This window comes from Zootoca vivipara, chromosome 14, assembly GCF_965207765.1.
Source record: "Zootoca vivipara chromosome 14, rZooViv2.hap1.1, whole genome shotgun sequence".
Lineage (NCBI taxonomy): Eukaryota > Metazoa > Chordata > Lepidosauria > Squamata > Lacertidae > Zootoca > Zootoca vivipara.
The window spans coordinates 25,268,295-25,295,143 of record NC_142597.1 but is presented as its reverse complement, the minus strand read 5'-3'; the positions used below and the strand labels follow the sequence as shown (position 1 = coordinate 25,295,143).

The following is a 26,849-nucleotide window of genomic DNA, read 5'->3' as shown; positions in this document are numbered from 1 at the left end:
CCAGCTCTGCTTTCTGGCAAGGAAAGATTATTGGTTTTCAGAGTTGGAACAAGAGTGTAATTGTTGTTTTTGTGGAGTGATTATATAAGTTTTTATCACTTTCTCTATTAAGGGTTAAAGTTTAAGCACATATGAAAGTCTTGAACATTTCCCAATCTTTCTCTAGAGAGTAAAAGAGGGGTGTATGTGCATACATACCCCTTTCTGTACAGAAAGGGGGAGCGGGAAGGGAGATTGTAACCTTGAAAATGTTTGTTTGTGAACTCACAATATTTAAGGTCTGTGTCACAAGGGAGCCATGTGCTCTGTATGTAATGTTTCACCATGTGACTATGGAATATGGTGTTCCTTCTAGGGAAATGTTATTAAAAGTAGAGGATCCATAGCCAGCAAATGTCTATCTGAGTCACTTTAACCTTGATTCAAATGGACAGAATGGTTTTAGTAAGGAAGTAAATTCCCTCTTAAACTGTTTATCCAATCTTAAGGTTTGCTAAAGGCTTCTATATAACGTTGGTACTTTTAATCTTCCCCTTCCTTATTTTTCCCTTAGTACACACATGTGCTTCCGTGATAGGGCATAGCCTGTGTTTCCTTCCCAGTCAGGCGTCTGTACTCAAATGTATGTGTATCCTAAGGGCAGTGATAGTGTTGAGATCCCCATATTTCAGAAGGGGTGGACTAGATTACTCAAGATCCCTTCCAACCCTTTCCAAACTTGCAAAAAGGAGGGAGAGAAAATGTGTTTGTAAGCACTGAAAAGTGAGTTTCTGTGTAAAATCTAACCCTATTTTAAAATCTACTCTTTCCCCTTCCCTTCCTTTATTCAGATGGTAATTTTGTCAAGAGGTGCAGCACTTTAAAAAATGGTACAATAGACTGCCGAATCATGAACTCTGTACATGCACAGAGGCTATGTCAGCTTGAAGAGGAAAATAGAGGAGAAAAATGAGGTTTTAACTAAGGGGCGAAAAGGTTATAATCTGCTCATGAAATATTATTCAAATTTCTTAATGTAAAGCTTTGAACCACTGAGGGAAAACAACCTCATGTATGTTACTGGTCCATCAAAGTTAAATGGTTGCCAAGTTTCAAAATCTTAACATGCCAGATTCTTTCCACAGGTATAAATAGCAGAGTACTACTATAAGTCTGTCTCTTGAGTAGTTTATAAATTAATTAAGAGGTTCAAGGTTATGCTTTGCACATGAAACTTAAATTTAAATTTCCTTATGTAAAAATAAATAGATAAAGAACCATTGAGAACCATCAACTGTTTAGAAGCTGCCAATTCCAGTTCAACATGCAAAACTCTGTACATTTTAGGAACATTTCCTGACTGATTTTCACATGAAATAATTTTCCCTTTCCAGCAGAATACTGAGATTCAGGGTGTGGAGAAATTCTTTCAGAACCTTAATGCAAAATTATCTCCCAATGGGGGGGGGGACACGCCACCTAAACAAGCCCCCTCCACACTTGGAAATTCATAGAAAATTGCTGTCTACCAGTTGACAGACTATGCAAACAAAAGGCTCCATTTCTTTCCTAGCAGGTACTCAGGATGGATACTTATCTCTCATTTGCATTTCACCCCGAAGCATTACCCTATGTTAATATAACCCTCCCTTTTCTAATGTAGCAATGATTGAGTGTTTTGCCAATTCTTTTCTTCCACAGCAAAAAAAAAAAAAAAAAAAAAGTGAGGAGTGAGGAGATACAAACAGTAATTTCATTTCTCTTTGGCGCTTCTCTTTAGCTTATAAATAATCTGCTTCCATTTATTATATCAGTTTTTCCATTATGTCTATGAAATTATTCTAACAATAACCAGGTAAAAATTGTTGTGTGAGTGGTAATCTAAATTTTATTTTGTTTTATTTTTGTATCTTTTTTTTTTTTGGTATTTCTACTTTTTCTTTCTGTACATACAAATGTAGCATCTAAGTCATTCTTTCCTGTAAATAATAATAATAATAATCCCTTTCAAACAAGATACATGAACCTCAAAGAGAATTCAGAACCACATAAGGAAAATGTTAATAACTTATCGATTGTGTCCTAATTAACAAAATTTTTGTCCTTTGTTTCCTCCACAGCCAAACTAGGTGAAGTAAATTAAACTGACTGAGCAGACAATAACAGCAGTAATTAAATATGAATGATAATAATAATATTTAGATGAATAAAATGCTTAACTATGATCTTATATTCTTTGCAGCTTCCCAAGAAGAAATTTCTAGAATATTCTCCCCTTTCTTGACTTTATCATTATTATACTATTTATTATTATTATTTTTTAACTAATTATATCTTCAGACCCCAACCCCCTGCAGGCCTATTTTCAAAAGGATGTTTTACAGGAAACCAAATTGACATTTTATCTCTTTGATCACAACCTAAGAAGGAGGACCTAGAAAGCTATAACGTTTCAGCAAGGTTTAGAAGTGCTGGCATAGAAGTACTGTTAACTTCCTCCCAGTGACTCGAAGGCAGACAAGAAAACCCCCTTGTTGGAGATACATGCAAAAGCAGCAAGAATTATCTCAAGTTCACCTGATTGCCTCAAGATATACAAATGGCGTATAATTAATAATTTGAAGGTTTTGTGCATTATGTGTTATATAGGAATACTGAAATGTGTCAAATGACTTTGGGACAAAGGGGGAAAGTGAATTGCAAGGACATTCTCTCTCCTTGACCTCAAGACTCTGTGCCCTAGGATTTAAAAGCAGCCGGAATTGTCTCAAGATCATGATGGCCTCAAGACATACAACTGATATATAATTATTAGGTCTTATGTTGCGTGATATTCGACAGAAACATTGAACTATGTCTGACAGTATGTTATTTCCACAAGGAGGGGGAGGTGAACCAATTTTGTGTTTAATTGTTGGGTTTTTTTTTTAAAAAAAAAAATGTATAGTGTCCCAATGTTTTTTTTTTGTATTATTGCCATGCATTGTATGCCTTTTAAAGGATCAGGATATTGCATAGTTCAGTATTTAGATTAGATCAACTTATGACCACGTTTTCTTGTCCCACCTGGCACTCTGCAGTGTGCCAGCCTTCTTACACAATTTTAGATTGTTTTAAATCATTTTACCAAGAATAAGCCCCAAGATCCATGAAACACCAGATAAATGAAGGTATTTATGTCTTGATTTAACAGGAATGATCCCTTTTAGAGTTAAATTTGACTAATTTGGACATGTTTTATGGGGCTGTATAAATTTTAATTTGGCTTCAGTTCTAATTGGGCAAGTGTATCCAAGGTGCAAGTAGCTTTCTTCCTTTAAGAGCAACTGGGCAACTCCCTACAGTGCAAGGCCAGAGCCTATAATAAAGGTCCATAGAAAGCCCAAGGCAAAGGCATCTCTCTCATGACATGTCCAAACCTGTGGCAGCTATGGTGAGTGCCAGGCGACATGGTCAATATGAAAGCCCTAAGGGGATTCACCAGGGATTGTTGCTGTTGTGCCACGTTGGAGGTGTGCAACCAGAGGAGAGCTAGCTTTTGACACCTGAGAACACACAAAAGGGTAAACAAGCAAACTGCACTTTCCAGTCAATATTGGTGGACCATCCTGTTAAGTGTAATACATAGACCATTTTTGAGAAATGCTTCTCCCAAAGTACTAAAACAACACATCTGGTTATTCTTTTGTGGGGCAACAATTTTTAAGAAAAATTATAGCCCCAAATGGGGAATTGTTATAAGAATTTTGAGGTCATATCTATATATATATAATAATTGTTCATAAAACATGTACATGAATGTACAGAAACATGTCTGAAGCAGCACAGGAAAACAGGCCTGACTGACACCATTTTGACTCTCTCTGACCAGGTGTTCCTCTGCAAGGAAGAAGTGGGGTGGGGGGAACCTTCTCATTGTCTCAGGAATTAAAGTGATAATCCCTGGCATCCTGATACCTGACTGCCAGACAAAAGGGTGTGATTAACTTGGCTGGGAAACAGGGAAATGTAAATATCTCTCAATTTTGTTGATTAGGTTTTGGGGGGCAGGGGGCAGGGTCCAGACTGCTCAGATTACTGCCACCAGACCTCCCCTTTCATGATGTACCTATGATGAATCTAGGGAGGGGGGTCTTGGGCTACACCCCTTCTGTGACATATGGATGATGCTTCTGGGGGGTGGGCTGAAACCAATTTCAAATTTCTTTTTAAGGGCAAGACATCTTTGTTTGGGGTTCCTTCCTTGTTCTCCTGTGTGAGAGGAAGGACCCTGTTGCAACAGCAAAAATAAAAGTGCCTTGCTTCGTACGTCCTGGTTTGGTCTCTGTTATTTGGTGGGCAGGAGACGCTTAAATTCGTCTGCTTGCCTGGATCCTTGAGCTCTCCCTGGGTCAAGATCCATTTCTCTGGGTTCATAGGAACCAGCTTAAATTTTTACAACACATGTTTCATTAAAAAAATTGCCAGTGCTGGGGCACAATAATCCTCGTGCTTTTAAAGATTTCAATTCATTCAACATCGTTATTACAAGGATAGGAGTCAATGGCCAGGTTTGGTTCAGTTTCCCTTCAATATTTTAGGGCCTGTTGAAGCCACCTGGATTTAAGAGTGCATAACTTGGCATCCTATGTGATACTTCCACCCCAAGTGTTAAAATACTTTAGTTTGTAATTTCAGAATGTAGCTCAACTTGCATTTCATTCAGTGATGGCTTCAATAGAGCAAGGATTGCTCCTTTGAGAGCTATTTGCCATATTAGCGTCACCTAATTGCACTGATTATTGTTTCACAGTGAGAACTGTGACCCTACAGAGGATCCAAAAGTCCCTGACAAGATAAGGGGATTTTGATTCACATAAACAGAAATGGGGTCCTTATGCTTATTGGGTGGTTGTCAAGACATCTGCAGAGAAACACAATGATTCATCAGCACTCCACTACAATTGAAACAGGTCAAATCACACCACAAATTCCCTAATCAGAGCAGAGGTAGAGTTCTAGAGTTCACATACCTCTTGCTGTTAACAGAGCACAGACAATTCCAAGCTTCTGTTATGAAACAGATTGCCTAGGGAGCTTTAAACTTTCCCCCCTTTGAGATTTAATGAAAGCTACACTGTAGAGGCAAACAATTATCGTCTAGATTAGAACATACTTGTTTTCTTGCTTTATTTGGAATTTCCATTTTATACTTAGCAGTAATCACACAAGACTATTTTTTAAAAACAAATTTAGAGGATTTTTTCTTTGTCTTCAGGCAACTCTATTCTCAGTGGCTTACATGCAATCAAAACAAGACAGTCCCTGCCCACAGACTTATGATCAAAAAGAGATGACACAAAAGGAAAAAGGGATGGGGGAGAGAAAAGGAGGAAACAAACAAAATAATAGCTCTTCTAATGATCACTTAGAACAGGCATCCCCAAACTGTGGCCCTCCAGATGTTTTGGCCTACAACTCCCATGATCCCTAGCTAACAGGACCAGTGGTCGGGGAAGATGGGAATTGTAGTCCAAAACATCTGGAGGGCCGAAGTTTGGGGATGCCTGACTTAGAATGACAACAGTTCCATTTACTGCTGGATTTGCAAGCAGTGTTCAGAGGGCCTGAAAGAAATGGCAACTGAACTAGAATTACATGTAAAGGTAAGGTAAAGGGTGTGAGCATTAGCAAGTAACCACTAAGGGGTTAAACTGTGCTGTGTGTGCCACCTGATCACTGGGGAGGGATCATGTTTCCTTACATAGGGGAATACTCTGTGTGTTGTAAATCAGTTTCAGTTTTGCTGGAAAGAGAAACAATGTCTGCTGTCTCTCCCGGCGCTGTTTATTTTCGCTGTAAATAAAGCTTTTTAGTTTAGTATTAAGGAGCTGTTCTTCGCGAGTTTCATTCAGAGCTACTTCCGAGAGGCTCCACAAGTCTTTCGTTGCGCAGCCAGAGGAGAAGGAACTTTGTGATTTATTGCCCAGAGCGAGCTGAGCTGGAAGCGTGTATGACTGGTGAGAAACCCCTAATGAGCTGTAAAACACTCATTGGGGCAATAAAAACTTCAGAAAGGTAACCTGACCGTCCAGTCACGGATGACTCTGGGGTTGCGGCGCTCATCTCACTTTACTGGCAGAGGGAACCAGCATACAGCTTCCGGGTCATGTGGCTAGCATGACTAAGCCGCTTCTGATGAACCAGAGCAGCGCACGGAAACGCCGTTTACCTTCCCGTTGGAGCGGTACCTATTTAACTACTTGCAGTTTGATGTGCTTTCGAACTGCTAGGTTGGCAGGAGCTGGGACTGAGCAACGGGAGCTCACTCCATTGCGGGGATTCGAACCGCTGACCTTCTGATGGGCAAGTCCTAGGCTCAGTGGTTTAACCCACAGCACCACCCGCGTACTGTAACCTAAAATATCCTGTCTTGGGACTTCGACCTGAATGAATTTGCATGCCATATGATAGAATACTTTCCACTGCTGATCACTAAAACCTCTTCTGCATGCCCCTGATTTCCAGAAATGATATATACTGCTTTAGTGGCTGTGCATCAATATCTAATTGCACTCTAATAAAGAGTTTTTTACATGGTTGATGGTTCCAAGCATTTTATACAAAAGGACACTATCAGTGACACCAGTAGTCTTGAAGTATCTGTATTTAATTATGTAATTGTTATACTCATCTACATCTTGATAAAGTGTATATACTGTACAGTGAAGTTGTGATGTAGGTGTGATGTTGCATTTTACCAGTAAAGATCAAATATGCACCAATTCTTAAACCTTTTATGAGGGAGATCCAGGACTGGTGGTGGTTTATGTATAACTGTCACTAATTGTCTGTGAAGGTTTGAATTAACATCATCATCACCATCATGATTTATTACCTACCCTTCACCCTAAGGTCTCAGGGCAGGTTACTGAAGATACAAACACACACAAAACTCCCTGAGTATATGAATACATTTTTGTGCGCGCACACACCAATGATGTGATTTTGGTGGGGGTAGGCTGTATGCACAAGGCCCCTTCCAATTCCTGGATTCAGCAGAGATTCAATTCTGGAACAGCAAGGCTAGCTTTAAGTATGGGGCCATTAAGGTAACAAAGGAAGAGGCTCAGGTAGGTAGCCGTGTTGGTCTGACGCAGTCAGTGTGTGTGTGTGTGTGTGTGTGTGTGTGTGTGTATATATATATATATATAATGTCCAGTAGCACCTTAGAGATCAACTAACTTTGTTCTTGGTATAAGCTTTCGTGTGCATGCACACTTCTTCAGAAGTCACCAGACCCTTATATATAGTGGGAGGGTGGGGTGGGGTTTTCCTCAGGAGGGTAGTAGGAGATGGGTGATTGACTCAATGGGCATGGTAAACCGTGCCAGACACCAAATGGGTGGGGGGCCCTCCATCAACTCACAGGTAGCTAGAAAGACAAAAGCCAGAGTTGAAAGTTGAGTTATGTGAACTAGAAGCTGGCAGGCTGGGCGGCTAGGAGACAGCTATTCCTGATTTCTACTGGAATCCAAGGCTGTGACAGAGTTCGACAGTAGATTCCCCCCCCCCCGCCACAGTGCACATATGTGTGTGTCTGTCCATATAAAAAGGACCCATAAGTCCTGCCTCTCACCCTTTGTATGTTTATATTTATTATTTATTTAAAAGAAACCATTAAAAAAAGAGTCAATGCAGCTTACAAGAATGCATGAAACCAGAGAGTAAAACCACATAAAACAAGTTACAATAGGCATCAATTAACCATTGTAGAAATATGTGCTCTTAATTGACTGCATAGGCTTGGCAGAGTAGAAAGGTTTTCTGCCGGCGTTTAAAAGTTAAACCAGGCATCCCCAAACTTTGGCCCTCCAGATGTTTTGGACTACAATTCCCATCTTCCCCGACCACTGGTCCTGTTAGTTAGGAATCATGGGAGTTCTAGGCCAAAACATCTGGAGGGCCAAAGTTTGGGGATGCCTGAGTTACACCGTGGTGGAGGGCGAGGTTTGATGGGCCCATTATATATGTTTATATATAAAGGCCCCAGGAGTCCTGCCCCTCTCGCACAACCAATGAAGGACTCGAGGTCGCTATCCCAACCCCGCCCGAAGGCGCCGCACTCACCCTGGCTAACATCACGGAGACCCCACTGCCCCAGAGCGCAAAGCAGCCTCTCCGCCGCCATCGCTTCTGCCGCCTTAGTAGAAGCGAATCCAGCCTCAACCCCGCCGCTGCCTTCAAACCGTCCAATCACCGCCTGCCCTCCCCGTTAGCCAATCACCGCCGCCCCGAGACGCGAGGGAGTGGAGTGGGCGCTGTCCTCTCGCACTGCGCCGGCGCGCCAAGGGCCGCGGGCCCCGCCTCCGCGCGCGCCTCGGAAGGAGGAGGACGGCGCATGCGTCCCGTGAGCGCGCTGGGGTGGAGGGACGGAGAGGCGGGCCTTCCCCTCACCTGCTCCCCCTCCTCCCCTTTGCCCAGGAACGGGAAGGGCGCGTGCGCAGTACGAGGCCCGAGGTCCGGGACGCGGCGCGAGCTCCGCAGCCAGCAGCGAGCGCAGCCCTGGCGAAGGCGGGGAAGAGGCAGCGCATCATCGGAGCGGCGGCGGCTGTCATCCTTCTTCCCTTATTTTTTTTATTTTTTTGCAAAGGCCCGGCTGTGCAGTGAATGCTCCGGTGCTGCGTTGCCTTTCGCTGCACGGCATTGCTCTCCGGAGCCTCGGGCCTTCCTGCAGCAACCTCCCTCCGCCACCTTTTCCTTTCCTCCCAGGGAGCAACGCCCCCATCGATTTTCCAACCCATTCCACGTCATTTATTTATTTATTCATTTATTTATTTATAGTTATTATTTGAAACCCCCAGCGAAGTGGCCCCCTGGATTGCACACGCCTACCCCCTCCGCCCCCCCCCCCCAAGCAGCAGAGTCCTCCGTGCATGCTTCTTCCCATTCCCTGCCGAAGCTGCTGGACCTTTCCCCGTTACCACCAACCATGTCCCCCACGGCTTGCAACGTTGCATTCCGTCTCCAGCTGTGAACGCCCCTTCCCGCTCCTCCTCCTTGCACGCCCACCTTCCTTGCATTGGCGCCCGAAGGTGAAGGAGCAGCGCCCCCAACCTGGGGCTGCATTGATCCCTGCCAGTTCTTGGGTCTAGCCTTTCCACGCCTTCGGAGCTGTAGCTTGCAGAGCATCAGTTATCATTCTTCTTATTGGGTCCATACAGCACCTGCCTACCCCCCCCTTCCTTCCATCACCCCAGTTTCCTTACCCCACCAAATAGACCTCCTTTTGCTCTGAGCCCTTTTGCCCAACAGAGCCTTAGTCCTGCCCCAGCGCACCCAGGTTTCCTTATGCACCAGGATCCTGTGGTTTCCTTTTCTTACTTTGGTAACTGTTTTTTAGCCAGACAAGCCAAGATTGCATCTTGGACTTGCAAGGCTGCTCCTCCTTCGCAGCATCGGTGAAAGCTCCCGCTTGGAGAGCAAGGCGTGCAAAGCCACCCCAAGGTGCTGCTTGCCCTGTTCTGTGCTGCTCGGCACCGCCTTAGCCCTCTGAGGTGCTGCATCCCTTCCCCTACGTCGCCATGAGCTTCTTTGGGTTTGGACAGAGTGCGGATCTGGAATTGGTCCTGAGCGATGCAGAGAGCAGGCGCCGGGCAGAGCATAAGACCGAGGAGGGCAAGAAGGAGAAATATTTCCTCTTCTATGATGGTGAGACGGTTTCGGGGAGGGTCATCCTCACCCTCAAGCATCCAAACAAACGGCTGGAGCACCAGGGCATCAAGGTGGAGTTCATTGGGCAGATCGGTAAGTTCGGTCGGTACTTGATATCCATGGTGGCAAAACTAAACCTCCATCAGTTGGTGCAGTTGTCACACCATACATTTAAAGCACTATGATACCAAAATAGTCACCACCCCAGTAGAATTCTGGGAACTGTAGTTTAAGGATACAGAGAGTTGTTAGGAGACCTCACAGATCTACTGTTCTCAAGAGTCCCTTGGGAAGAAGGACTGGCGGGAAACCACTCTGGGAGTTGTACCTCTGTGAGTGGGATAGGGGGCCCTCCAACGGCTCTCAGCACCCTTAACAAACTACAGCTCCCAGCATTCTTTGGGGGAAGCCATGCTATTCAGAGTGGTGTCATAGGCGTTTAAATATATGGTCAGATTGTGGCCTTGGACTCTGGATTTATTGGTCTTCGGGTAGGGCGGGCAGGAAGAGTGGCTTTTTAGATAGCAATGAGCCTCCACAGTCAAAAGCAGAGATGCTTCTAAATACCAGTTGCTGAAAGCCTCAGAAAGGGAGAGTGCTGTTGTGCTGAAATTCTGCTTGCAGGATGTTCCACAGACATCTACTTGGCTGCTGTGAGAACAGGATGCTGGACTAGATGGGTCATTGGCCTGATCCAGCAGGCTCTTTTTATGTTCTTATGTAGTCACGTCTTGAACATGTGGATATCTGCCCCTGACTCTGACAGCAGGGTATGTAAAAGGCTCAGGGTCTGGGTTGGTAAAATCAATTTGCTAGGGGTAGTTTATATGCATAGATGCAGATAGATGTCACAAAAGGCAATCTAACGTAATTCCCCATTCAGATAACCCCAGATAAATTCTTCAATTAATGTGCACGCACACACCTGCAGATCACCCCAAACCAACTCCATTTCTAGTCATCTGCCCCCAGTTAATTTTCCCAACGGGTTCTGCTCCAAATCAGTTTAGTTCTAGTTCAGTCGCCCCTATTCATTATCCACCCTGTATCACCTTCACATAAAGTTATCTTCATTTAGCCACCAGATTTAATATTCTACCTAGTACAGGCAACTCCCTGCATGTGTCAATTGGACTTGCCTTTAATGGTCCCCGCCTACAATTCAAATCAATTTCCTCTGAATGTGTTATTTAGAAATCCACTGGGCTGTTGAAAAAGATTTGTGTAAGATTTGTGTAGGATAGGGCTATCTGTGGCAACTAGCCATAACGACTGTGTTGTACCTCCACTGTAAGAGGCAGTATCCTCTGAATATTAGTTGGTGGGAATCATGTTCTTGCATTCAGGTCCTGCTTCTGGGCTTCCCATAGGCATCCAGTGGGCCATTGGCCTGATCCCATAAGGCACTCTTTGTGCTCTTCTGAGTCAGTATACCTCTTGCTAAGAAGAGTGGGCTGATTTTCATGCTGGATAGGTCTACATAAAGCTATTAGGCAAGATGGATGAATAGAAGCTCTATGTATCAAAGCAGTATACCCCTTGGTATAAAGGAGAGAGAGAGAGAGAGACAGAGACAGAGAGAGAGACAGAGAGAGAGAGAGAGGCCTAGTGAACAGAACCTCACAGACTTAACTAGCATATATATCTCTTTATACCATATGCTGAAGGAGAATAATAGTTCGGAAAGGGAACTGTTCTGATAGATTGACTGTGCAGGCTTTGGGTTCTTAAGATGTGCTGATAATAGGCACATCTCCTTGTCAAATTCAGCTCCACCATGTTGCAAGCAAGCGAAGGTGTATCTGAATTGCCAAGGGAGTCCCCTCCCATTTTTCTTATTGCTACTTTTGAGCACAGCCATTGATTTAGCCTAGTTGGAGGGTGAGGAACCTGTGGCCCTCCAGATGTTGCTGGGCTACAACTCCCCATCATCCCTGGCCATTTCCCATGCTGGCCGGAGCTGATAGGAATGAGAGTCCAACAACTCTTGGAGTTCCCTAATCTTTGACTTAGTGCTGCCTTGTCCCAACCTGGAAAAGCTGTGCTCTCTGTGGTTTGCAATCCTTCCAGTGGTGTTGACCAAGATAGATGGGGAGGGTAGCAGGCAGGGGCACGTGGACAATATCCATCCATGGTGTTGATTTCCAGCATCTGTTTCTTACATTGTACTGTCTCTTTAAAAAGAGAGACAATAAAAAGAGAGACAAAGAGAAAGTTGGTGTTTCTGGCTGCTGTGACTCACAGCCATTGACAGCCCTCAGGTGGGAGCCTAAGAAGCAGCCTTGTGCTGAGTCAGGCCACTGGGTCCATCTGACTCAGCTGACGGTGGCCCTCCAGGGTTACAGGCAGGGGTCTCTCCTGGTCCCATCCCCACCTGGAGATTGAACCGGGGACCTTCTGCTTGCAAGGTAGATGCTTTACCCCTGAGCCATGGCCCTCTAACGAATCTAGCCATTGGGTCTGTTCCTGACTTGTATTGTCTGCTCCAGTAGGTTACTGCTTTTCCTGCATCCCAGGCAAAGTCCTTCCTGTCCCATAGCAGGCAGTGATGGCCACCAACCTGGATGGCTTTGAAAGAGGATTAGACAGATTAATGGAGTAAAAGGCTATCGGCAGCTGCTAGCCAGGATGGCTGTATTCTGCCTCCGTTGTCAGAGACATAATGCCTCTGAAAACCAGTTGCTGAGAATTGCATGTGGGCAGAGTACTGTTGCACTCAACGCCCAGCTTTCAGGCTTCCCACGGACGTCTGATTAGCCACTGTGAAGGCAGTATGGTGGACTAGAGGAGCTATGGGCTGTTTCAGCAGGTTGGTCTTACATTCCTGCTGCTTGCTCCTTTTAACTGAAGATGCCAGGATTCAGCCTAGGACCTTATTGGGTGTGCCAGGCAAATGTTTTATGGCTGAGCTACAGCTTGCTTTGATTTTTTTGTTCTTGCCAGCAGTGAACTCGATGTTTTCTTCTGAGAATACTGATGTTTGCCTCCGCCAATAATGGTAGAAAAGGTTACCTGATAATCATTTACAGTGGTGCCTCGCTTAACGAATGCCCTGCTTAATGAAATTTCCGCTTAACGAAAGGATTTTTCGAGCGGAGCTTGCCTCGCTAGACGAATGCGTTTTACGAAAAATTCGTCTAGCAAATCCCGGTTTCCCATAGGAATGCATTGAAATTCAATTAATGCGTTCCTATGGGCAAAAAAAAGGTCGAAAAAATTTCAGTGCATTCCTATGGGATTCGCTAGACGAATTTTTCGCTATAAGAAAAGACCCGTGGAACGAATTAATTTCGTCTAGCGAGGCATCACTGTATTTGTGCCACTGCTGATCAATGGGTGGATGCAAGCTGCCTGTCTGAATACCAGTCATTGGGGAGCAACAGCGGCAGAGGTCTCTTGCACTCATGGGTTCACAATAAGCGTGATGATAGGTGGGCAGAACAAGTTACACTTAAAATGAGCATGCATGCAAATATAAGTAGTAGCCAGTGTTTTATGACAATGCCAACTGTTAACAACAATCTCTTTAGGCACCTTAAGTTATTATTAGTACAGTAGTGTGGTAAATTCAGAAGTGCAGGGTTCCTTCGTGATAGTCACACACACCCCTGGAAACCGCTGCCCCTGAATCTAGGCTCCCTCGAAAATGTTAGTCGCAGTTAATCTGCTTTTTCTTATCCCTTATTTTCCTATCTGGGATTTGATCGCCTGCCCACGCATCCATTGCCCTTCAGGTTGTTGCTCATGTTACCCTTTCATACAGTGCTATTCCAGCAAGTTCCAGCTGAGAAAAAGCCCTGCTCTACCTCTCTTTTAAATCAGAACCAGTGAAGGCGGTGAAGGTCCTGTGTGAGTGCTTGGAGGCGGTTGGAGGATGGATGGCGGCTAACAGATTGAGATTGAATCCTGACAAGACAGAAGTACTGTTTGTGGGGGACAGGAGGCGGGCGGGTGTGGAGGACTCCCTGGTCCTGAATGGGGTAACTGCCCCTGAAAGACCAGGTGCGCAGCCTGGGAGTCATTTTAGACTCACAGCTGTCCATGGAGGCACAGGTCAACTCCGTGTCCAGGGCAGCTGTTTATCAGCTCCATCTGGTACGCAGGCTGAGTCCCTACCTGCCCACTGACTGTCTCTCCAGAGTGGTGCATGCTCTAGTTATCTCTCGCTTGGACTACTGCAATGCGCTCTACGTGGGGCTACCTTTGAAGGTGACCCGGAAACTACAACTAATCCAGAATGCGGCAGCTAGACTGGTGACTGGGAGCGGCCGCCGAGATCACATAACACCGGTCCTAAAAGACCTACATTGGCTCCCAGTACGTTTCCGAGCACAATTCAAAGTGTTGGTGTTGACCTTTAAAGCCCTAAACGGCCTCGGTCCGGTATACCTGAAGGAGCGTCTCCACCCCCATCGTTCTGCCCGGACACTGAGGTCCAGCTCCGAGGGCCTTCTGGCGGTTCCCTCATTACGAGAAGCCAAGTTACAGGGAACCAGGCAGAGGGCCTTCTCGGTAGTGGCACCCACCCTGTGGAATGCCCTCCCACTAGAGGTCAAAGAGAACAATTACCAGACCTTTAGAAGGCATCTCAAGGCAGCCCTGTTTAGGGAAGCTTTTAATGTTTGATGGATTTCTGTATTTTAGAATTTCTGTTTTTTTTTTGGAAGCCGCCCAGAGTGGCTGGGGGAACCCGGCCAGATGGGCGGGGTATAAATAATAAATTATTATTATTATTATTATTATGAACCCACATGATTCTTTACCAGCACAACTCAGGCTCCTAACAATGTTGACCTGGAAATGGCCACAGGCATTACATTTGATTGTGAGGCAAGTGTCGAGAAAGTGTATACCCTGGGCCCACCTCCTTGCCAGTGCAAGGGAACCCAAACTTAATACATGTACTTGGCATAGACATTCTTAACGTTGCACTCTGTGGGCAACACTTGAATCACAAAATCTGTGCATGCAGGAAAAATAAACGAGAATCCCAAATATCAGGGAACATTTGGAACACCAAACTGGCATGTTGAAGAGACAGGGGTTGGCTGTGGTTGTGTGAAGGATCCGCCGCGTGCTCAGTGTCCCCCCAGCCCCTTCTCCCCTCCCTTTGCAGTCTCCAAAACTGATATAAGTGGATGGAGTAGCAAATTGGGGTTGATTTCTGGCAAACTCATTCGGCTTTGTGAATTCGTTGTTGGCTGGCTCCTTTGCCCGGCGCTTTCCAGATTACATGAAATGTTGTTACTAACAGTAAATGCTTACGTGGCCAGGATTCTGTACCTGCTATCGGTTCTCTGTGTGTGGTGCATCCACACCTCCTAGTCGTTTTTGCAGTCTGAGAAGCCGGATGACATCCCAAGTGCCTATTTATTACGTTGGAGGAAAAAAAATTCCTGGCTTTCTATTTTGATTCCCTTGTTCCATGTGGTCAGCTCTGACTGTTCCCTGAGCCAGAGCTTGTGGGAAGAACCTCCCACCTTTCCCAGCTATACTCTGTCAACCTGTTTTTTCCTGCCTCTGCTTATCAGAAGGAACCTGGATGCCAGAAGACCTCAGTTCAATTCTAATTTCTCCTTCCAGGTGTGGTATCTAGGCATATTAATGGCGTGGCAGGAGCAACACTTAATATGGCAGGGAGGGTGGCTGTTTGAGGAAGGACTGCAGGTCAGAGCTCATGCTTTGCAAGCAAAAGGTCCCAGGTTCAATCTCCAATAACTCAAGGAAGGAAGGAAGAAGGGGGAGAGACAGACAGACAGACAGACAGACAGACAGACAGACAGACAGACAGACAAGGAGATAATGCTGTTTACCTGCTGGATACACTCACTGCCAACCAGTACTGATCTGGGGTGAGAAAAAGTCTGACCTGGCTTAACACAGTTTCCTGTTAATCTATCCTTACCTTTTTACAAGGCACATGATTGGTACCTGCTTTTTCAGATCCAGTTACTGTTTAGTCCATGGGTAGGCAAACTAAGGCCCGGGGGTCGGATCCGGCCCAATCGCCTTCTAAATCTGGCCCGCAGGCGGTCCAGGAATCAGCATGTTTTTACAAGAGTAGAATGTGTCCTTTTATTTAAAATGCATCTCTGGGTTATTTGTGGGGCCTGCCTGGTGTTTTTACATGAGTAGAATGTGTGCTTTTATTTAAAACGCATCTCTGGGTTATTTGTGGGGCATAGGAATTCGTTCATTATTATTTTTTGAAAATATAGTCTGTCCGCCCCCCCCCCAAATAAGGTCTGAGGAACAGTGGACCGGCCCCCTGCTGAAAAGGTTTGCTGACCCCTGGCTTTAGTCCATCATTGCTTGGTCCTTCAGCAGGAGCTGACAAATCTGATAGGCATAGGATTGCACTGTTAGGCCGCAATCCTACACTCGCTTCCTGGGAGCACAGTGCCATTGAACTCAATGGGGTTTACTTCTGAGTTGGCATGTGTAGAATAGCCCTGTGAGTTTAGTAGAGCCGATGTCTTTGGCCTTCCAGATGTTGCCAGCAAGCATAGGGCAGGGGTGATGGGACTTGCAGTTCAGCAACAATTGGAGAGCCAGTGGTTCCCCACAAAACTTTTTTTTTTAAAAAAAAATGATGATGTGTTAATTTTACATCCTCAGTAAACATCTGGAAAGTTTTTGCAACAGCTAAAAGTAGTTGTACTGAAACAATTTGATTAGGAAATGCAAGTTCAATCAATTGTGCCTCGTGCGGTTTAAATGTATGCAAACAATTCAGAGCATTACTTGAAAATTACTTTTATTGGAACGCTTGCAAACATTTCAAGACTTGACAACAAAATAGCATACACGTCGCCTGTTACCTCAATTTTAAGAAATAAAGTGAAGGCGCTGAAAACTGCTTAGCATTTTTACTTTCATGTGCTGGAATAGTTGTGTGCATAAATCTTAGGGAGAAGACGTTTTAAAAAGCTACTTGCAGCTTTGGATTTAGATTTGACTAGTTGCTGTATCCAATTTGACTTGTATTATAGTTATTCATCGTTCTACTAATTTTTTATGAAACAACAAGTTTCTAAAACTGGTAAGCTTTGCATAAGAAAAATACTGCATTGGAAAGTTTTCTTTAAAAATTCCATGCCAGAAGATACAATTCAGGTGTCTACCGCAGGTGAAAGCCCTAAACAATTTGGGAACCTACTGGCTTTTGGAACTGCTTTTCCCTTGTGGATCTTCCTGGACCCTAAAATAATCTGCTGATGCCCTTCTCATTTCTGAAGCACAGACAGTGGCAATAAGAGAGAGGGTCTTTTCAGTGGTGGCTCCCCATTTATGGAACACTGTTTGTATAGACTCACCTGGCACCTAATGTTTTTTCAGCACCAAGGAAATATTCTTCCAGGACTTCTAAAACAACTTTTAGAGATTATTTAAGCATCTCAGCCTCTTTTTAATGTGAAGGCTATTAGTCTTAGGGTTTGTCCTCTGTGTGATTGGGCTGGTGTTGATACTTATTTTTTCTTGCTGATTAGCTGCATCCTTTTAAATTGTTAGCTTTTTTTGCTGGTGCTTTGATATACTGTTCTTTACTGCAGGGGTGGGCTGACTTCAGGCTTCTACTTCACTTTTTACTGGAACCCCTAGATCCATCAACCAGTGCTTGGCCCAAAAAAGGCCTTGCGCTTAGAGCTAAATAAATTTGACCTCAGTAATTTATTTTGGGTACCGGAAAATAACAGAGCTCACCGTCTTCACACAAAAAATCTACCGTTCGCCCAAGCTGCTTCATTCTTTTTCTTCAGCAGCATAATTTATGGCAAGAAGGATTCGTTTTATTGCTTCTATTGTTAAACAATTGGGAGCCATAAATCCTTGATAATCTACTGCTAGTCACTCAGAGATCTACCATTTGATCCAGGGCTACCTTCTGCCTTTATGTTCCTTTCCTGTTTTCTTGCACTTCACCTGGAGGCTTCTAGAATGAGGCCACAAATAGCCTTGCTTCACCAAGAATCTTTCACTTCTAGAGCTATATTACGACCGAGGGAACCACCATGAATTCGTGTCACTTGTGAAGGACTTGGCCCGCCCTGGAGAGTTCACCCAGTCACAGACCTTTGATTTTGAATTCACACATGTGGAGAAACCGTACGAATCCTACACGGGGCAGAACGTGAAGCTGAGGTGAGCTCCATCTCCGCTCCTCCAGACTTTCCCAGTTTTCTTTGCAGCAATGTCACTAAGATGTCACCAAGAAATTGACCTCCTTCAGCCTGGTGCCTGGCAGGTGTTTTGGAATACAGCTCCCCACAGCTTCACTGGCTGGGGCGGGTGGGAGTTGGAATCCAGAACATCTGGAGCTGTCAGATTGGGGAGATCAAGGCTTCGGTTGTCTGAAATAAAGTTACTGTGGACTTATGCATGTGGGTAAACAAAAAAAAGAAATGTCTAAGTGCCTGGATTCAGAACGTGGGACTTGCACATGAAGAGTCCCAGTAGTAGAGTCTTAAACTCACAAAAATAAGCAGCAGTATAGCATTAGGAATATAGGTTGCTAAACATTTTTTATCCCATTCAGCTGCACACAGCATCTGACCTTTTTCTACCCCTCTTGCAATGAGTAAACAACACACTGTTAAGTAAGTTTAAATGCTTTACTTACAGATTCAAGGTCTCAGTCATGCATTGCTTCCCCAGACATTCTTCCTCACTGGTTCTACATCGTGGAAAAGAGAGCAGACAAAGGAGGGAATTTGACTTCCTTCCTTCCATGGTGAGGGGTCATGGCAAAGGCTTTGCCAACCCCTTCCTCCCAAGGAGAGGGGGTGACCTAGCCAAGATCTTAACTCATGAGTGCTAGCTGTATTTGTCTGCAGTCTCCCAGAGTTTGTATGTATTTTGGTATGTAGAACCAAACCAATCTTTTTTAAAAAAACTGTTTAGTCCACTGAAACCTCCAGCTATTTCCAAGTTGTCCCATTCATGCAAGGACTTCCCTTTGCACGACAGAACTGCACCCACTCCACTGTGATTTTCTCCATAGGGTTGCGGGATTGGTTAGTGTATAAGCTGCTAGGGGAGCCTTTTTGGCTGAAGGTGGTGTGTGTGTGTGTGTGTAAAAACTGCATTTTCTTCCTTTAAAGCTTTCATATCCCACCTTTCTATCCAAGGCCACTTATGGTCAGTAAGATCAAACAACTGGAAAATCTGAATAGAGTTATAAAAAACCCTAGCATCCAAAATGAAAGAAAGGTGCATTTAAGTATCTATTATAGATGCTTAATAGACATGAATCCCCAGGCTGTTGAGAGACTTGCTACCACAATGGAGTCTTTCTTTTTTGCAGATACTTCCTCCGGGCCACCGTGAGCCGCAGACTGAACGACGTGGTGAAGGAGATGGACATTGTTGTACACACGCTTAGCACGTACCCAGAACTTAATTCCTCCATCAAGATGGAGGTGGGCATTGAAGATTGCCTACATATTGAGTTTGAGTACAATAAATCCAAGTAAGTTGGGCTTCCTACTGAATGAGTTGGGTGTTTGAAGTTTGCATACAGGGATGTAGCCAAGTGACATGGGAGACGTCCCTTGGAGATTGTGACTTCGTCCTTGTGCACTTCTTCTCCCATGGATGGTCTTCTTGGTTGAGTGGCAGGCAATCCCTTAAAAGAAGTGCAGGGGAAAACCCTAGACCCTAACCACTCCTATCAACCTTGGTCATGCTCGCTGGGTGATGGGAATTGTAGCTTAGCAACATTGGGAGAGCCCAAGGTCCCCCACACTTTCCTTAAAGAATGGCAATAGCTCGGTGATAGTGTCCATGATTTGCATGCAGAAGGTCGTTCGCAGGTTCAATCCCTTGGATGTCCCGGTAGGCCTGGGAAACCTTGGAGAGCTATTGCCAATCAGTGTAGACCACCTTTGGACAACCAGTTTGTAGAGCAGCAACATCTGAAACGACAAGGGTTCCCCACATCTGTCCTTGACCTGGCTGGAACTTACGAGAGACAGACGTCCAACAGGGCTGGGCGATATCTGGTTTTCAACATTGCAATATGTCATCAGATAAATAAGGATGGAACTATGTAGAGACGAACAGTATGGCTGGTTGTTATCTGGTTTTCAACTTTGTGATATATCGCCAGCTAAGCATTGTGATACAATGTCTGAAATAAGGATGCAACTGGTTTTCAACCTCATGATGTATCACCATCTAAACACCGTGATAGGCTTTCTATTATGTCACAGTGTCTGAAATAAAGATGGAGTTATGTAGAAGCATTGGCTGGCTTCAGTTTTTCCCACATTGTGATTTTTGCATAGCACACAGACACACATCATGAGTCCCAATATATTGCCAGGGCAAAACTTATGAAACCAATAGCATAATATGGACTTGAAACCGGTTTTGGACGATATATCACCTGCCCCTAGAGTCCCAACATCTGGGGGGACCAGTCGTTCTATTTTGTTGTTTAAAGGTTGTTACTGATTTGTTAATGCTTGTTTTGAACCACTTTGATCTGGAAAAGCTGGGTAGATTTAAAAAATAAAATGAGCAACATGCAAGCAAATAACTGTGAAAAGAGAGATTCTCTGGTCTGTTGAGTCTACTTCCCCTGTTGATTTCTGGCTCTCCCCAGGTACCATTTAAAAGACGTGATCGTTGGGAAGATCTACTTCCTCCTTGTGCGGATCAAGATCAAGCACATGGAGATCGACATCATCAAGAGGGAGACTACGGGGACTGGCCCTAATGTTTACCATGAAAACGATACAATAGCTAAATATGAGATCATGGATGGGGCACCTGTTAGAGGTAAGGAGGGATTCCTTGGAAGGATGCCCTAAGGCAGCCAACCCCCCCCCCCCCCCACGGTGGCTTCCGGATATTTTGGGCTACAGCTCCCAGCCAGCATAGCCAATGGTGAGGAATGACGGCAGTTGTAGTCCCAGCAACATTTGTTAGTGCATCATCCCTGTACTCAAGGTCATTCTTAGCTGGGGGTTTCAGGTGGTTAACCTGGCATCTCATGCTAAAAAAGGCATGAGTTATACCACCGCGCTGCAGCCCCTCTCTACAACACTCCTTTAAATTCCTCTCCCCCACCCACTTTTTTTGCACATTTATTTACTCAAAGCATCTCAAGAGAACAAAAATTTAGCATTAAAACTGTGCTATAAGAGCATATCAAAACGGGGATTCGGGGAATTTGTACAGATCAAAACAAGGGTAGCGCCCTCTCAATTTCACGCTTTGGCCTTGGTAGTTGAACACGGACTGGAACTCTGGTCTCCTTGCTCCAGACCCAACACCAGGCATGGCTTCCAGATATTCCTGGATACAGTTCCTGTCATCGCTCACCATTGGCCCCGCTGGCTGGGGCTGATGGGCGTTGTAGTCCAGCAAGGCCTCAAAGGCTGCGGGTGCTGTATCCCTGCCCAGAGCACCTATTCGTGGCGCCATTGCTCTTGCTCCAGTGGAAACACGAAAACAAAACCAGTAGGAAGTTCTGTTCATCTTACGCTTTGCTGTTATGTGTTCCAGCTTGGAAAATTTGTTTTGCTTTTTTTTTGGCCTCCTTTGCAGGGGAGTCCATTCCCATCAGGCTCTTCCTCGCTGGCTACGAACTGACGCCGACCATGAGGGACATCAATAAGAAGTTCTCGGTGCGCTACTATCTCAACCTCGTGCTGATTGACGAGGAGGAGCGGCGCTATTTTAAACAGCAGGTGAGGTGGCGTGGGGCCTTACCGAGACAGCTGCCTGAGGTCCCCAGTGGGCAGGCCTGCTATGGGAAGTTTGACGCAGACACTGGGGCCATTGTCCCCCCTTTGCTGTATAGTTAGGAGATGAATAATAATAATAATAATTATTATTATTATTATTATTTATACCCCGCCCATCTGGCCGGGTTCCCCCAGCCACTCTGGGCGGCTTCCAACAAAACATTAAAATACAGAAATCAAACATTAAAAGCTTCCCTAAACAGGGCTTCCTTGAGATGCCTTCTAAAGGTCTGGTAATTGTTGTTCTCTTTGACCTCTGGTAGGAGGGCATTCCACAGGGTGGGTGCCACTACCGAGAAGGCCCTCTGCCTGGTTCCCTGTAAGTTGGCTTCTCGTAGCGAGGGAACCGCCAGAAGACCCTCGGTGCTGGACCTCAGTGTCCGGGCAGAACGATGGGGGTGGAGACGCTCCGGTAACCCTACAGATGTTTCCGGATTGCAACTTATCAATCCCTGACCTTCGGCCATGCTGGTGGGGGCTGATGGGAGTTCATGAATTCTCCAGCCCCGGTTTAGGCCAAGGACTCAGTCTTTCTCTCTCTCACCCCCCGCTGCAGTGACACCTTTTGTGATACTGTTACCTGGATCCTAAGGGTGTCTTGTGCACAGGCAGCGCCCATTTTAGGCGCATCCAATATGCGTGCGATAGCGCACATGTGCATCATGCTAAAGTAACTTGAAAATGTCACCAAAAGGGGTGGAATGGGATGTTTGCAGGCTTTTTCGATGGCGTTTCAAATATGCACAGTTTCACTTAAACACATGGTGCCATTGCCTGTATTTCAGGGGGAAATGGAAGGGATGTAGCTCAGCGGCAGACTATGTACTTGGCATGTGGAAGGTGCCAGGTTCAATCTCCCATAGGGCTGGGAATGCCCCCTGCTTGTACTCCTGGAGAGTTGCTACCTGTCACCAGGGACAATACTCAGGCCCCATCTTCACCATGCAGTTAAAATGATATCAGAGCTCTTTAGATTTTCGTGGTTGCTCTCCTCCCCACTTGCCAGAATCCTCAGAACTGTAGCTTAGGGTGCTAAGTTGTTAGGAGAGACCCCTCTCCCCATCACTGAGCTATAATTCTCAAGAGTGGTTTGACTTTATTATTAATTTATTTATATCCTGCCTTTTCCCCAGACCGGGGGTGGGGGGGGATCCAGGCAGCTTACAAAGATTAAAGGAACCCAGATAAAATGCAGAAGGCTGAAAACATATAGCATGTAATAGCTAAAAAGTAATTAAACTATAATAAAATAAAAACAGATCTATTAAAGTACAGATAGGAAAAATAGCACAGCACTATTTGAAAGTCCTTTCCTTAACAAAACAGCTCCCAGAAGCCTGCCCAAATTAAACAGTGTTCACCTGTCAGCAGAAGGACAACAAGGAGGGAGCCAGTAGGACTTCTCTAGGAAGGGAATTCAATTCCTCTTCCCAGGGGACTCTGGGAATTGTGGCCCTCTGAGAAGAAGAGGGGCCTTCTAACAACTCTTGGCACCCTGAACAAACTGCAGTTCTAGATGGAACTTTTGGCCTGATGTGTAGCACATACCGGGGTACCAACAGATTAATAATGCAGTCCCGTCTCTCCTTTTGCGGGAGCAGGAGGTGGTGTTATGGCGCAAAGGCGACATTGTGAGAAAGAGCATGTCCCACCAAGCTGCCATTGCCTCTCAGCGGTTTGAAGGCACGTCCTCCCAGACGGAGAGCAGAACGCCCAGCCAGCCTTCAGAGAACAACGGCCGGCAGTGAAGGGGTTGCAGGATGAGGGGTTCCAAAGCGCTTCCGTGGTCAAGGCTTGAAGACGTCGACGAGGAAGGAGAACGCAGAACGGATCTTTCACCAGAGACTTGCGAACACAAATTATCTTGTCAGGTTGTGTGTGTGTGTGTTTTCTTCATTTTTCCTTGTTCCTTTCCCCCTGAGGACTAGCAACTTAACGGAATGGGGAGGGAGCCAACGGACGCGACAGCGGCAAGGTTTGCCTCCCTCTGCATTCAAATATTCCTTGGGGGTGGGGTGGGGAGCTCGATCAGTGGCTTTAGAAGGCATGATGAAGGGAAGGGTGGCTGGTGAAAAGGGTGGCTGTGTTCTGACATGATGCTAAAAGCATTGCCCCCCCCAAAAAATGTAAAGACACCCCCATCGATTTTACTGTACATTTGGTGTTTTTTATTTTATTTTAAGAGCTCTCTATTTTCTCTTCCTCAGTGGCATTATTCATATGTGTACATAAGTAGAGGCTCATTTAGCATTCAAGTGTAATAATAATAATAATTTCCCCAGCATTTCCTAAACTCCTAAAAGCTGATGGGACACTTTCTTTCCCAAATTAAAATTTGGGAGTCTCGCTTCATTCTTGCACCCAAACTGCTTTTACTTTTTAAGGTAAATCGTATATCCCTGGGTGGAGTCTGTGTTCTGAGCACAGCTCCTGCTTAGAAGGAAGCAGGCGCAGAACAGCATCTCTTGCAGACATACACAGCGGACAGCCTCTTCTGAAGGCAGGCATAGGAAGATCAGCACTGGCTGTGATTTGAATGACTGACTGGAGAGGTGGGGCTGGTAAATCGCGCAGAGAGGCGACAGGGAGCCTCTTGGGCTAGGTCGGTGCAGTGGGCTCCTGGTAGCATGGCCCTCCAATGTCATTGAATTCCAATTCCTTATCAGTCCGAGGCGGTATTGATAAGGGGCAGGATTGATGGACATTGTGGTCCAGTAACATTTGGAGGGCCAAAGGTCCCCCACAGTAACATTTGGAGGGCCACGGGTCCCCCACATGATTGTGACATGGGAATTGTTTTTTACCCTCCGTTTTTCGAGTTTCTTTCTCGAACTGGGGGAAAAACGACACTGTTTTCACCGAGCCAGATGTGTGGTTTTGAGACTTCCTTTGTTTTCAACGAAGGGAAAATTGGAGTGTGAGGAGGAAAGCTGCACTTTCGGGGCCTTAAAAAAAGAAAAGAAAAAAGGATGCAGTGAGGAAGGAAAACACACACACCCTGTTTCTGTTTTTGCCCACTTTAAAACATACCCTCCCCAATAGCATTCTCCTATTTCCCAAGCTGTCCTCATGCACTCTGTTGCTATTCCAAAAGTTGTTGGAACAGCACAGCCCATTCCCAAACTGTGTTCCGTGAGGGGGAAAACCCTAAGGACCTGGTACTTTCTGTATGTCCATTTCTTACCGCTGAGGTGACCCACACTCTTTCATATCCTAAAAGCGAACCTTCGGGGAGGTGGAATGGCAAGCTGCGTCTAGAAGTGTGTCCCTTAGGATTAGATATTTGGAAAGCCCTGATGAATTGGGCTGCTTGTTCCTAAGTGTGCTGGGCGCACCTGCTCTTGGACATCTTTCCCCATATCCTATAAAAGACCACACACACACTGCAGCCAAAGCTTCATCTCCCCACCCCCACCCCAAAAAGCCTGATGTAAGCTTAAAGTTTATCTGAACACTTCAAATGTACAGAGTTAAATAGATGTGTCTTGTTCTGTAAGCATGAGTTGGTTTTATTCGTCTTCACCATTGAGATTGACTAAGGGGAACAAACAGTCGCTTTCTTCCCTGCCAGCCCATTTTGTGATAAATATGCACTTTCTTCTGTAGAGGTGGGCGTAAGACTGAATGTCACCTCAAAATACTCAGCAATTTGTTGGTTGGGTTGCTCCCCCTTTAAAACAAACCATTTACCTGTAATTTAATATTACCTGTAATTTAATTTCTCTGATTTGCCTTCTGACTTCAGCACTTTTAGGAATGTTTCTTTTAAGCTTCTCCCCTCTTTATTTTCCTTCCGTGAATCAATGAGAACTAGAAACTTGAGCACCACAGCTGCTCCCTCAACAAAAATGAAATCTACTTGCAGTTCTAACAGATTCCTGGGACCAAGCAAATGTTTTGTTTTTAAGACACCCACACCTTCATTCGGTTTCTTAATCAGTAGGATATATCTATGCAGAGATTCCACCAGATCTCTGTAAAAGCACCAGAGGACATGACAATTGTCAGCTTTTATTTTAGAAGAGAGACACGTGGGCAGCTCGTGTGCATGCGATGGCTAAAAATGTGTAGGCTATGCCTGATGAAATTTCAGAAGGCAGAGGGGCTACTTGAATGAAATTTCTGGTGGCCTGCGTGTGTCTTTCCCTGTGACTATCAAAGTGATTAAAGTGCATTTTTTTAACAGCTTGTAAAATAAATTGCACAGAATTGTCTTAAATTTGCAAAATTGGTGTGGTGCAGGGTACGTGATTTCAGTTTTCTCAGTTGTCCTTATGCAGAACTCCCACCTTTCATAGAATTAAAGAACTGTAGAGTTGGAAGGGATACTAATGGTCATCTGAACCATGTTTGAATTGAAAACACCCCCACCTATTTGGAAAGACAGTTCTCTGAATAATCCAGCTTTTACATGAGGGATGGGGGACCTGTAACCCTCCAGATGTTTCTGGACTACAACTGCCATCATCCCTAACTCTTGACCATGCTGAGCAGGGCTTATGGGGGTTGGAGTCCCCAAGCAATGGGAACCTGTGCCTTTTCCAAATGTTGTCGGGACTCTAAATCACAACATCCTTTACTATTGGTCATGCTAGCTGGGGCTGATGGGAGCTGGAGTTCAGCAACATCTGGAGGGCCACAGCCAAGCTGGCCATTACTGGAAAGCTTTTTCTCCCAGTTGCTTTGCGACCCATGGAGGGAGAGTTCAAGGATTGTGTGTTGCTTGTGGGGGTGGGGGAAGAATACAATGCCTTCTGTAAAGTGTAGGTAGATATTGCAGTCCTGCTTGAGCATAAAGCCATATTCTCTGGCAGGCTGTATTCTGAAGAATACAACTGCAAATGTATTTTTAAACAGGGGCTGTGCCCTTACTCACTTAACCTGCCAACCTTCCTCCCCTCCCTTTACACCTCACCAAAAAAATCCCGCCTCTCCATGGCTCATCTGGGCCACCCACTGCCCAAGTATCCACCCTCTGATTCCTTCACCTTGCCTGGGCTGCTGGAATCACTACCCTCCAGTTCCCCCCCCCCCTTTTGCCTGAGCAGCTTGTCAACACTGTCATTTTCATCGCCATCTGGCTGTAGCCAAGAGAACTCTAGCGTGATGACATTCTTTCATTTTTTTATATTGCAGAGATACAGAATCTGGTACTAGCTAGTGGGACCCGTGCAAATAACAACATCTTTATGAGACAGGTCACTATTAATCCCCATTTGGACAGATTGGGAATGAAAACTATATGCCTAGGATAGCCAATTTGGTCCCCTCTGGGTGTGGCTAAACTTTTTATTTCCCGTCAACCCTAGCCAGCATGGCCAATAAGTGGATCACATGTTGGAGCAAAGATTTCAAAGCCAATTATCTTATGTCACAGAGACAGGAAACCAATGCTCTGACAGCTGTACCTAATGGGGACATTCC

The 26,849-nt window shown here is 45.2% G+C and overlaps 3 protein-coding genes across 5 annotated transcripts in view; 1 reads left to right on the top strand and 2 right to left on the bottom strand.

The window, feature by feature from the left end:
* The window catches only part of NCAPD3 (non-SMC condensin II complex subunit D3), a 54,345-nt gene extending 46,137 nt beyond the window's left edge, over positions 1-8,208 (bottom strand). Inside the window, exon 1 of the mRNA XM_088658269.1 lies at positions 8,089-8,208. Coding sequence (XP_088514395.1) covers positions 8,089-8,149 — 61 coding nt within the window. The 5' untranslated portion in view covers positions 8,150-8,208. The remainder of the gene's footprint in view (positions 1-8,088) is intronic.
* A 251-nt stretch (positions 8,209-8,459) lies between these two features.
* On the top strand, positions 8,460-24,921 carry VPS26B (VPS26 retromer complex component B). Its single transcript, XM_035139208.3, has 6 exons — positions 8,460-9,765; positions 17,658-17,814; positions 18,977-19,141; positions 20,279-20,454; positions 21,226-21,368; positions 23,027-24,921. The coding sequence occupies exons 1-6, from the start codon at positions 9,543-9,545 to the stop codon at positions 23,171-23,173; spliced, it is 1,011 nt and encodes a 336-aa protein (XP_034995099.1). The 5' UTR covers positions 8,460-9,542; the 3' UTR covers positions 23,174-24,921.
* THYN1 (thymocyte nuclear protein 1) overlaps positions 24,235-26,849 on the bottom strand; it is a 13,580-nt gene continuing 10,965 nt past the window's right edge. For 2 of the 3 annotated variants that reach the window (XR_015947081.1, XM_088658006.1), the window contains exon 9: positions 24,235-24,370. The gene's annotated coding sequence lies outside the window, so the exon portion shown is untranslated. The remainder of the gene's footprint in view (positions 24,371-26,849) is intronic. The other variant, XR_015947080.1, reaches the window with a different exon arrangement.

What these genes read in the sequence shown, in the direction of transcription:
- VPS26B (XM_035139208.3), top strand. Translation starts at nt 9,543, where the DNA reads ATGAGCTTCTTTGGGTTTGGACAGAGTGCGGATCTGGAATTGGTCCTG. An exon ending in TTTGAGTACAATAAATCCAA is followed by an intron (nt 19,142 to 20,278) that starts GTAAGTTGGGCT and finishes GGCTCTCCCCAG; the next exon opens with GTACCATTTAAAAGACGTGA. An exon ending in GGCGCTATTTTAAACAGCAG is followed by an intron (nt 21,369 to 23,026) that starts GTGAGGTGGCGT and finishes TTGCGGGAGCAG; the next exon opens with GAGGTGGTGTTATGGCGCAA.